Source organism: Cryptomeria japonica, chromosome 7, assembly GCF_030272615.1.
Source record: "Cryptomeria japonica chromosome 7, Sugi_1.0, whole genome shotgun sequence".
NCBI lineage: Eukaryota > Viridiplantae > Streptophyta > Pinopsida > Cupressales > Cupressaceae > Cryptomeria > Cryptomeria japonica.
Window position 1 is genome coordinate 41,661,391 of NC_081411.1, and position 13,324 is coordinate 41,674,714.

The 13,324-nt window shown below is 35.0% G+C and overlaps 1 protein-coding gene across 1 annotated transcript; it reads left to right on the plus strand.

Moving 5' to 3' along the window:
* The first annotated feature begins 6,090 nt into the window (after positions 1–6,090).
* Positions 6,091–12,110, plus strand: LOC131045096 (disease resistance protein Roq1). Its single transcript, XM_059209399.1, is given in 6 exon segments — positions 6,091–6,827; positions 6,928–8,065; positions 8,166–8,432; positions 8,567–10,135; positions 10,138–11,364; positions 11,570–12,110. Coding segments are annotated over 6 exon segments (5,193 nt in total). The 5' UTR covers positions 6,091–6,291; the 3' UTR covers positions 12,026–12,110.
* Positions 12,111–13,324: the final 1,214 nt, after the last annotated feature.

The window sequence follows — 13,324 nt, forward strand, 5'->3', positions numbered from 1 at the left end:
GAAATCTTCCTACAACAAATGATTGTACACCATTACCTTTACATTAGTCTTACCACTAAAACAATATGCCTTGCAAGCTTAGGCCATTAAAGAACATAAATGTTCCCTCCTATATCTTCTTGTGCTCAAATCCCTCTGCCTTTCCTACGTTTGCACAGCGCTAGACTACTGAAATATCACTCACCTTTAGGAAAGAACAGAGACATCCCTATCAACACTATTAGGACAAGATGAGAACATAGGAACACAAATTTCATTTCCTATCTCGTCTCTGTCTTCCACCCATGCAGATAAGCTTAACCATCAAACACCAGTTGACCTTTATATTGACAGAGAGAGGGAAAAGTACTTTTCTTATCATCAAATGCACATGAACATGTCCTACAAGCTTAGCACCTCTGCCTTCCCTTCATGTGGATAATGCTCGACCATCAAAAGAGCATTTGAACTTTAGATAGAGGAAGGAGACAAATTTCCCCTGATCTTGCACTCTAATTGTTTTATATTTTGAAATACATTATTTAATCTTTTACTAGTGCTCAATGCAGTTTTTCTTTTCTGCAGAGATGAACCTTGCTATGGGATCTGAGTGTTATATCCAGCATTTTGTAATGTCCCCTTCTTAGCCAGCGTCAACAAATCGGGATCAGTCTATTAACGAAGTCCTCTTAGACTGGTAAGGATGGACAGAGTACATTGAACTGATGATTTTCTCCTATTTCAGAATTCACTTTAGAGTAAACAATGGTGGATTCAGTCGACATTATTATTACCTCCAAGCCGCTAGTTAAAAAACTACATTAAATCCAAATATAACACCTGCAAAGGCATACATGAATCTAGTGAGAAAGTGAGTGCTTGGAGGAGAGAGATAAAGAAATAATGAGGAAGGATCTTTAAAAAGGTTATAAATGTGATTTTTCCAATAAATGAGAATAAAGATTAAAAAGGGCAAATATATGAGATACTAAAAGTGGAGCCTTTGGTAAGGGTCTTAAAGGTAATTAAGTGAAAAATTAAAAGATTTTATTAAGACCATAAAAAGTGTATTATGATTTTATTTTATTTTAAGTGAATTCAATATTAAAAGATAAAGTGGGCTGCCACTTAAAAATCCTAATTAGGGTGTGTTGACGTGTTTTTAGGACTACGTCAAACACAAAATAAAGTTGCCTAACGATCACTTCACTCTCTTTTGATCAAAGTACGATTGTATGCTAAGATTGTTGTGAGTTCAAACAATCGACTCCAAGGTTCCCTTTCGCAATGGACATGACTCGGTTAGCTGATGTGATTGCTGGTAATCTAAGGGGATTTACGTTTAAATCATTTTTTCACTCATTTGTTGTGACGTGGAACTTCATTATCAGATATAGCAATTTGGTGATGCTTATGCCTTGAACGAAATGAATTGGAATGAATTGAAATTAAAGAGGAAAGGGTTAAAGGATCTAAATCTACTCCTAGGGGTAGTGATATCAATGGATAGTGCTCTGGTGGACAAATTCCAAATAAACTAAGCTTTGCTTCGCCAAGTTTAGCTACAACTCTATAGGAACTGGTGCAATCTTCTAAGGATGTTGAAGGATTTTTCACATTGAGAAAGCGCACTTGAATACCAAACACGACTCAATCCAAACGACTATCACAATTGAACTTAGCACAAATTTGGGATTTAGGTTAACTTTACACTGCAACTTACAATCAGCAAGATGCAAAAAGTATGAACCATGGAAATTCATCAACACCATTACATTCTCTATTGAAATCAAAGCACTTTATCTAACAATTGAGATTATAAAATTCTACTCAAAGTGAGGAAGGTGAAACCATGCAAGTTTTGAAAAATAAATTAAGTGGACACCATCAGAGAACAATGTTTCACTTTTATTATCTCAAAAAATTATCGCAACAATTTCATACCAACCTCCCTTTTCAAATGAGGGGGTCACCCCCTTATATAGGCCTTAGACATTGCAAAACCCTAATTAGGGTTTCCCCAAAAGATTCTCCACTTCAAGATGCAACAAGGTGGGAATCAACAACAAATACCCCATAAAGCCCATATACAATTAATTATAATCCTACCAAAAATGGCACCCATAAAACATTAATTAACCATTACATTAAAAAAGTGCCCACTATGCAATGAATGTACCCTAATGCAAAAATCACCCATGATACCATAAATGCACCATCATCCCCTGAACATGACGACTGCATACAAAAGAAATTTGCTGCAATGCCATAAATATGATGACTGCATGCAAAGAGATGCTCCATTAATTCAGCGTGCGTTGACCCGACTGCTAATTGGCAAGAAACCCTAGGAGTGAGAAAATCCTTGGAGAGAGAAAACTTCTTGATTTGTGGAGGATTTTCATGAAGCTTTCAACTTTTCTGTGCTTCAGATGAATTTTCAAAGTTTTTTTCAAAATTTTTTATTTTTTATGAACTTTCCAAAAATAGAATTACAGGTCTTGACGGAGAGAAAGTTCTCTCACGAATCCTATTTTTTGGGAACTTTCCAAAAATAGAATTTCGAGTCTTGACGGAGAGAGAGAGAGTTCTCTCACGAATCTAGATCTGTAGAAATTTTTGAATTCTGACATGTGTTCTGATGCCTAAAAATAGGATTTAAAAAAAAATTATCGGAGGGAAATTTCTTGCTTTTTCTTCCTTGACCCCTGGATTTCCTTGCCTTCGAATTTTTTTTGAATTTCTGACTTGGGTGTGGAATTTTGACCTTGATGGAGGAAATTTCATCTTGAAGCATTCATCCTTGATCCCTGGGTTTTGGCGTTCTTCCATCTCCCTAGGCGCTATTTCCACCTGATGAAGGATTTTCCTTGCCCCCTCTCCTTTAGCACCCTAATCCAACCTTGGGCGAAGTTTTACATGTGTGAGGGAATTCATGGTGTGGAGGACCTTGGTTTTAGCGCTCTCTATCTCCTTTGGGCGCTGATTGAGCATGTCCAAGGAAAATGGGGGTAGAGGGAAATTCCTCCACACCCATGTTTTAGTGCCCTTGCTCTCCTTTGAGCGCTATTTTGCATGGAACAAGGATTTTTACCTTTTCTTCATTTCTCCATGCCTAGGTGATTCTAGTGCCCTACTCCATCATTGGGCGTTGTTTTGCTCTGGGGAGGGAAATTTCATGATTTTCACCTCTCCAAGTCGGTCTCATTCTCTTCATCAAGATATATACATGAAATATAACATTTAAGTATAAGTGGCATTTCAATATGTCTTTTTTCTTTCTTATATTTCATGTATATATTGGCAGGATGTTTGAGAGTGGTTTCAGATCTCTAAGAATTATAATGCAAATTCTAGGTTTTAGAAGATCTTTCAAATTTTCAAATTTAGTCAAATTTCAGGCCATTTCTAGATCAGGATGACATTTGTGGATTGATGTGAATTTCTAGACTTAGATGATTTTGCATGCTTTCCACTTTTGGAATAGGAGTTCCATACTAGTGAGCCTCGTGTGAGTCATTTGTGTCACCATTTTTTTTATCCAACTTGTCTACCTTCTGACTCTTCTGGATTTATAATTGATCTTCAGGAATGTTAAGTCTTAAGTGTCTTCACGGATGAACCTGCCAAAATAGATTTTCCCAAATAGTAAGTGTTTCAAAATGTTAGGGTTTGGACAAAATAGGCCAAGAAAGCACTTACTAAAAATGGAAACTTATTAAAAATAGAAATTACTAAAACTAGTAAGTTTGATTTTTGGCAAAATTAGACCAATTTGGGAGGCAGTGAAATTTACTAAAAATAGTAAGTGCTCGAAATTCGCTCAAATTTTACTAGAAGGTTCCTTGAAGGGTCCTAACTCCAGTTCTACATTCAATTTTTGAAAACCCTTAAAGGAAACCCCTAAAACCTAGAATTGAAGGCAAAAACCCTAAATTGTCGAAACAAGCCCTAGACTTAGCCAAACTTGCTCAAACAAAAAGTAGACTAGATCAAATTCGACCCACTCACTTGCAGATTTGGAGCATTGATGAGATTGTTGCAAAAAGAAACCATAACCAAAAGACTTAGAGGGCCTAAAAAGTAGGGGGTCCCCATTTGCAATGGGGCGATGTGTAAAAATGTCACAACATCTAGCCCCCACCTGAATAAATGTTCCCAAACATTTCAAAGATAAAAAACCAATCAATGGGGTAAGTGTTGAAATACACTTCAGGGCAAGAAACTAGATTAAAGCACATTCATCTGAGATTGTTTAAGTGTGTGCATATGCATTCAAACTCCTAGAATTAGTCAATGGCAGGCTAAAGGTATCTATACTTCAATAGCATCCTGGACATTACCTCGCTGCCAGTCATCCTGGACATATATATATATATATATATATATATATATATATATATATATATATATATATATATATATATATATATATATATATATATATATATATATATATATATATATATATATATATATACACGAAATTATTGCTGGTATACATGTCCTTACCACAACATAACCAATGTGTAGGCTCTTCGTCTAATGCAATCTTATTTCTTTCTAAACAACTTGAGTTAGATACTTTATATCTCAAGCCTAAGATTCTTTATAGAGTGATTATCAAGAAGAATAATATCAAATTGATTGATACGAATCAGTTGTTAGCATTTATAAATATTGAATGGTGACAGTCCTAGGTGTTGATGAATCTCATTAGTGAAACAATGGAAGATTTTTTAAATTCATATCCACTGTAACTTAAGTACTAGGAAACCTTGTTTTGATCCACTTCAATTTCTCTTTGTCAGGTTCGAAAGTTAGACAATTTGTCCAAATGCTAAAAAATATCATCACTATTGCATTTGTTGTGAAATCCTGTACGGATATTGCTATATGACATTTGACAAATAGACATATTCACATAGTTTACTTAAAAAATATTTGTGTATAAATTGAATGATGTTCTATAAACCCTCAATACACAAATATGAATCATATAAAGATCAATCATATTTTAGAGTTGAAGTCTTCATTTTTCTTGCAAAATGGAAATGGACGCTTGTAACTAAATTAGTTTATGAAACAAAGGTTATGAATACTATCTAAAATAGCTTTGGTGATTTAAATCCATCTCCCTTGTGTATAGAAGAGTACATCTTTAAATCAGAGACTTTCTAGTGGTCTTAGGTTTGTCATTGAAAACAATAAATTATGAGTTAGTATCAGTAAATTTGGCATTAAATATTTGTTTAAATAGAATGATATATGTGAAATAAATTTAAATGAATTATTTATATAACGATTATTAATACAAAAATAAATATTTATTGATATATTATATTCAATAATAAAAATATGTTATATTAATGGATCAAGTTATATCAATTATTTTTACAACTATTTGTACATGCTTAATTAGGTGGTCTTCTCCCATAGGAGGTAATAATAGAATGAATTTGATATGAAGTTTTTCAATTTGAACTTCAATTTAGACAAGAATGTGTTAACTTCAAGATAATGATGATTCCATATATGAATATAAGTATAATAAATGACACCTAGTATGAATTTAAATATATAGAATAAATATAAACAATAAGAAGTATGAATAATTAAAGATGGAAGAATCAATCAAGCTTAATATAAAAATATATTACTTATAAATATTTTTAATTATATTAGATAATTCCATCAAACTAAAAAATCTATATTAAATAAAAATTAATATAAATATACTAATTTGAACATTATAAAAAAAAAAAATTACAAACTTATTCCTTTATATTTGTGTAGTCTATAATTAAAAACTAAAAATAAACATTTATACTAAATATTTGCTGATTATAATCTGACGAGGCATCCCAGTAGTTAATCCGTTCAACACGTAACACGTTGCCGACCGTGTCTATTACTCTCTTGGAGAGCCTCAAACGCTATCAACGCATTTGACTCTACTCACTCTGCAAGTCAAATCGAATCCAATCTCTATTTTGTCTACTTCCAACGCATTTTCCTTCTCTTTTCTTGAATGTTTAAGCGAGGGACCGAACCCACTTTATTCGTAGTCCTCTTTTTGCTCCCTTGGATCAATCGAAAAAACGACTGAATCTGCCTTCTTTCTTTGTGCAGGTCGTCGTCTTGTGTAATTTCCAAGCGTTTTCTTTACTCTTCTTTACTATGATCTATTTAATTCACGCTACTACTCCTCTCCCAAATAAACTGCTCTGTCATTGAGCACACTGCAATCAAATACAATTCGTTCTGTTCTTCCTTTCTATTTTTAACCGGTTGTTAAGGTTTTCGAAGTCAATGGCTTCTTCTTCATCATCATCTCACCAGCAAACTCAGGAATTTAATGCTTTCTCTGTAATAGAACCTGCCGGCCTAAGAAGGCAGGTTTGTGAATCTTCTAAAGTGTTTGATGTTTTCATCAACCATAGAGGCCCTGATGTCAAAGGAACTTTGGCTACTCAGCTTTACAACTCTCTTCAGCAGTTGGGAATAGAGGCGTTTCTTGACTCCGAAGAAAAGGAGCTCGGAATTTCATTTCCTTCGATCATTGAGACTGCCATCTACTCTGCAAAGGTACACATAGCCATCTTTTCCAAAAGATATGCAGAGTCACCTTGGTGTTTGAATGAGCTACTCCTCATGTTAGAAAGTACGGCCAAAATTATCCCCGTGTTTTATGAAGTCAACCCTTCTGATCTCCGCTACATAGAAACGGGAGTATACGCTGAAGCATTCATTAAATATAAAGATAAGGGCAGATACCTGGAGAAGCTCAACGCGTGGAAAGAAGCCCTTCACTCTCTCTCACTGATAGCAGGGGAAGAATTTAACAGGTAAAATTTCTGTAATTTGGTAGCTGTACCATATATATTTCCTTCAAATATGGTTTATCATTTTTCTCACGAAATCCTCCAATAATTTACAATGTTTCAGTGATTGGGATTGCCAAAAAATAGTAGCAGCTGTGCAAAAAGAAGTACGAAGGAAAACACGTTTACATGTTGCTGAATATCCAGTGGGGCTTAACAATCTTGTCAAAGATTTTGAAAAGCAATGTCTTGATGAACTTGTACAAGATTTTGAAAATCAGTGCAGGCAGGAGGAAGGGAAGCATAAAGCTCTGGTAGTGAGCATTTTTGGCATGGGGGGAGTGGGGAAGACAACTCTCGCCAAAGAATTGTTTAACCGTAAGAGTTTGAACTACAAAAGAACAAGTTTTTTATTTGATGTGCGAGAAAAGTATGTTACAAGCCAATTACCTTCCTTGCAACGTAAGCTTATCAAAGATCTATTTGACAGAGAGATCAATTTTACAAGTACAGAGGAAGGAACAGCCTGTATCAAAGATTGTCTACAAAGGAGCCTCATTTTAAGTGTCTTAATTGTTGTAGATGACATCCATCATGTGGAGCAGTTGAATGCTCTAGCAGTCATGGATATCTTAAGAAAATCTGGTAATAGTCTGATTATTGTGACAACCCGTGATGCTGGTGTGCTTATATCAGCAGGGATTACTGTTGGTTATAACTTAAAAGGAATGGATAGAAATTATGCGAGAGAACTCTTTTGTTGGCATGCCTTCCGCCAAGGCCATCCTTGTAGTGGGTATGAGGTACTGGTTGACAACTTTGTAGACGTGTGTGGAGGCTTACCTTTGTCACTTCAGGTGCTGGGAAGACATGTTCATGGTAGACATCATAGGTATTGGAGTTCAGAATTGACTAAAGTCAGTAAGACGCTGCCTCGGGATGTAAAACAAAGACTGTTAATAAGTTTTGATGCATTGGACGATGATGAAAAACAGGTTTTCATGGACACTGCTTGCTTTTTTGTGGGTAAACCGAAGAGTATAGCTGAAAGAGTATGGGAGCGATCAGGATGGGATGCACAACATGCATTGGAAACGCTGAAAGACAAGTGTCTTGTAGAAGAAATTAAAATTTGGGATCGGGATGAAGGAAAGACAATTGGATTGAGAATGCATGACCACCTGAGGGACTTGGGAAGAGAATTGACATTGAAGCTCGGTTCTCCTCATCGCCTGTGGCATCCTCAAGATCTGAAATCTTTGGTATGTTTGTTATGCCTCTAGATTCCTTCTTAGTATTGTAATTTTACAAGTCGTAAATTGTCACTAAACAGAGAAAACTAAGCCGCTATTGTGCCTGCAGGAATTAGGCGGTTTAAAAAATATACTCACCAAAACCAATCTCAGGTGTTTTTATGCTTTTTTCGACAAGTCCATGGATATTCGAGTTACATTCTTTTTAGGCCAGGCAGATAGTTGCCTTGAGACGTCAGATTCCTTAATATGGCTCCCCCTTGAGCAGAACTCCAAAGAACAGCCAAGCATTCCTATATGGATTCCTCTTCGAAAATTGCATTATTTGAGAATCCACTTGGGACAACTGAAAACGTCGTGGGAGAATAGAATACAGGTATTTTGATCCTCTCTCCCAAAATTTAAATCTCCGTTAAGACTATGGTGGAATGCTTTATGTTATAGTTGTCTCCGGACTATTTGTTTTGCTCCAACATTGAGAACTTTACACACATTTATCTTGAATTTCAGGCACCGTCCCAGTTGAAAGAGCTGCAAAATTCTCAAACCTCTTCAAAAGAGTTTCCAGATTTTCGAGGAATATCAGATGATTTAGAGAATGTGCTCTTAGATGCCACAGGATTGCCAATCCAAGGTTCGTCTTTACTAGAATCTCTGAGCATGAATCTTTCTACTTTATGTTTGAGGTTTTCCACATTAAGAGGGGAGCAGGTTTCCACTAAAAGAGGAGACAGGACTCTCTGTAAATCTTTGGTTATCTTGAATTTCAAATTTAATGAGGAATTGCATTGGGATAGTGGGAAGGCCGCAATGAGTGGGCTTGAAAAGCTAGAGATTAATGGTGAAAAATTTGTATCCAAGATCTTAATTAGTGGGATTCACTATCCAAGCCTTGAGTCTATCAAACTTCATTACATGGAAAATCTTATGGAGGTGGATTTAACAAGGGTAAAGACATTAAATTTTCTTGATATAAGAAATTGTCCAAATCTCAAAAGATTGGCAGCAACATCTGATCTTCCAAATCTTAGGAACTCGACAAGTGTGTCAGGAGTTCCAGATCTTAGGAATGTTGTAGGATCGAAGGTCAACAATTGTACGGATTTGATAGCAGTTGACCATTTTAATAGTGTATCAGGAGTATCCGGTTTTAGGAGGCTGGGACAATTTAAAATCAGCGAATGCCAAGAGCTTGAAGAGCTATGGCTTGGGCATCTGTGTTGCCTGGAAAAAATCACAATTGAAAACTGTAATCATTTGAAGTACTTGTGCTTCAGTGGTATGAAGTGTCTGGAGATCATAACATTTCAGACAAATGTGATGGTGAAATATTTTCAGTTGGATGACTGCCAAAATTTAAAAATAATAGAGTTTTCTTGTGAAGAACTTGTAGAATTAAGCATTTGCGGCTGTCCAGAGCTCGAGAAATTGCCAGCTTTTAAAGGTCTAAATTGCCTTGAGAGGATTATAATTGATGGATGTGGTAAGTTAAAATATCTTCAGTTATATCATTGTCGAAATTTGAAAAGTGTGTCGGGTAACTCTATTAGATGTTTGCATGTTACTAGTTGTTCTGAGCTTGAGGAGTTGTCATGTCTTTCCAGAGTGGAGAAAATTGAGATTTGTCAATGTGAGAAAATACAGAATATTAGGCTGCCAAAGGCACTCATCTGTCTTTCTGTAGAAGGTTGCAGAGATTTGCAAAGAATAGCAGGAACCGGTGATCTTATGAAGCTTAGAAAGTTGACTATTAGAAAGTGTCCTAAGCTTGAGGAGTTGTCATGTCTTTCCAGAGTGGATGACATGGAGAAAATTGAGATTTGTAAGTGTGAGAAGATACAGAACATTAGGCTGCCAACGGCACTCATCTATCTGTCTGTAATAGGTTGTAGAGATTTGCAAAGAGTAGCAGGGACCGGTGACCTTACGAAGCTTAGAGAGTTGACTATTAGTAATTGTCCTGAGCTCGAGGAGTTGCCAAGTCTTTCCTTAGTGAACGACATTCAGAAAATTGAGATTTATCGTTGTGAGAAGTTAAGAAACATAGGCTCCCAACAACACTCATGTGCCTGTCTGTAGAAAGTTGCAGAGATTTGCAAATAGTAGCAGGAACCGGTGATCTTATGAAGCTTAGAGAGTTGACTATTAGTAATTGTCCTGAGCTTGAGGAGTTGCCATGTCTTTCCAGAGTGAACAACATGGGGATAATTGAGATTTATCAGTGTGAGAAAATACAGAGCATTAGGCTGCCAACAGAACTCACCATTTTGTCTGTAAAAAGTTGCAGAGATTTGCAAACAATAGCAGGAACCAGTGATCTTAAGAAGCTTAAAGAGTTGACTATTGGTAATTGTCCTGAGCTTGAGGAGTTGCCATGTCTTTCCAGAGTGAACGACATGGGGAAAATTGAGATTTATCAGTGTGAGAAGATACAGAACATTAGGCTGCCAATAACACTCATCACTCTGTCTGTAGAAAGTTGTAGAGATTTGCAAAGAGTAGCAGGAACCGGTGATCTTGTGGAGCTTAGAGAGTTGACTATTAGAGAGTGTCCTGAGCTTGAGGAGTTGCCATGTCTTTCCAGAGTGAATGCCATGGAGACAATTGAGATTTATCACTGTGAGAAGATACAAAACATTAGTCTGCCAACAGTGCTCATCTATCTGTCTGTAGAAAGTTGCAGAGATTTGCAAAGAGTAGCAGGAACCGGTGATCTTATGAAGCTTAGAAAATTGACTATTAGAAAGTGTCCCGAGCTTGAGGAGTTGCCATGTCTTTCCAGAGTGAATGACATGGAGAAAATTGAGATTTGTCAGTGTGAGAAGATACAGAACATCAGCCTGCCAACGACACTCATGTATCTGTCTATAAACAGTTGCAGAGATTTGCAGAGAGTAGCAGGAACCGGTGATCTTATGAAGATTAGAGAGTTGACTATTAGAGAGTGTCCTGAGCTTGAGGAGTTGCCATGTCTTTCCAGAGTGAACACCATGGACAAAATTGAGATTTATCAGTGTGAGAAGATACAGAACATTAGGCTGCCAACCATACTCATCAGTCTGTCTGTAAAAAGTTGCAGAGATTTGCAAACAGTAGCAGGAACCGGTGATCTTCTTGAGCTTAGAGAGTGTCCTGAGCTTATGCAGTTGCCGAGTCTTTCCAGAATGATCTGGTTGGAGCAAATTGTGATTGACTCTTGTGAGAAGCTGCAGAACATAGCAGGCATTGAAGAGCTACTTGCATTAAAATATTTGAACCTTAGTTATTGCAGCAATGCAGTAATACGGAATTGCGTTCATAAGTTGAAGGTAATGATTTCATTACCCCCTTTTAATAGGCAACCATAAATATGGTGTTCAACACAATTATTCTTCTGTTTTATTTTTGACCTTCAGCTTTGTTTTTTCATTTGTACTTGTTAGATTGTCTATATTTTCGTTGTTATATGTTAAGGGACCTGTAAATGAAAATAATTTAATGTAGATGAACTGAGTATTTTGTCTCTTATTTCAGAGTGAGCCATCAAAGGGAATGGTTATGATTGGAAGAGCAGTGGATGGAGTGGAGTCAAGATTAAACAAAAATCTATTTCGTGACTCTAATATTGGCGTTGAGGGAGTCGGTGAAATTGGTTCGCACAAAATTCGGTCACAAGTGAATGCAGTAGTTATATGCTTTGTGGTTGCTGTTGACAGCGATACTTCGGTATGGGATATAAATGAATCACTTCCGCACTCTTTCTGTGGCTATGAGCATCCGCTTGAGGTGCGTGAGGGAGAATGGATAATTACAATGGTAGAATATAATTATAATTTTTGGAGTTCCTGTTTCGAAGTTGATGACATTCTAGATGCTTTGAGGAGTCATGGGATACTGAAGAAGGGGATTTGGGTAGAGCTGAAGAAAGATGAAGTGCGGAAAAGTGTGCAAGTGCTCTCTACAATTGTTGATAGGTTATATCATTATTGAATTGAGTTTTCATTGCAGTCTTTATTTATTAAGAAAAGTGTGCAAATGCTCTCTACAATTGTTAATAGATTATATCATTTTTGAATTGAGTTTTCATTGCAGTTTTTATTTATGAAACATGTAAGATGTAGATCGTTTAATAAAGTTTGAATTGCATTTTATTTCATAGAATCAGCATAGTAATTTTTAAAAAATAATCAGTATAGTAATTTAAAAAAAAATAAAATAAAATTTAAGACATTCAAAGTGGAGTAACATTTTTTAAGGAAAATTTTATTTTAGCTAATATTTAAAAAAATAAAATAAAATTTTAGTATATTTGAGTTTAGTTTCCAACATGATCATATTAATATTTTTCATATATTAAAAAGGTTTTAATTAACTAATAATAATTGTATTTTTGATTAACTAAAAACATATTTTAAATTTTTTTCGTCTTTTAATTAATTAAAAAAATATTTTAAAATTATCATTATATTTATATTTATATTTTTAAAATGTAAAGACATACATTTTTTAAGGATTTTTTTAAAAATATTTATTTATGTGAAATATCTTTTTGACTTCACCTCCATAATATAATAAATAAAGTACTAAAAAATAAAGATGCACAAAATAATTTAAATGAATGGTTAAATTTCATTTACTATAGTAGATTGTTGTATACTTGTAAGAAAATTAAAATATAAAACTTTGGAAATATAAACATTTGACTCCATATACCATGAGACAACAATCTTGACCATAATATTGTAGAAGAAATACATAGTTAAAAATACCATGCATGGTATAACTTCACCTAACATGAAAATCTTGCCTAAAATATTGTAAAACAATAATAAAACAATCACAACACCTCTTGATGTACAAGAATTTAGAAAGCAAAGAGCACAATTTAATTGTTAGATGGAGTTGTTGTCCTCTCATACTTTGACTTGTGACCACTATTATTTCCATTCTAACACTCTCCACATTATGTAAATGCTAGTCATTGAAATATTCAATTTTTTATTTTAACCTAAATATAGATTAACAAGATATTAAGTAGTATTTGATGCATTTGCGTAAGGTTCTTGTTGGTTATTATTGTAGTAGTTGATAGTATGTGTTATTATTGTAGTTGCATTTGACACTTATGATGTCTATTCAATGTACTTTTGGTAGTTCTTTAATTGACAAAACATGAATGTAGTATTAAAATATAGAGTTAATGCAAAATACCAAATTAGTTAGTGATCATGAACATTCAAGCTACATAAATCTTTCATAGAGACAATAGTGAAATATAAACAAATTAAG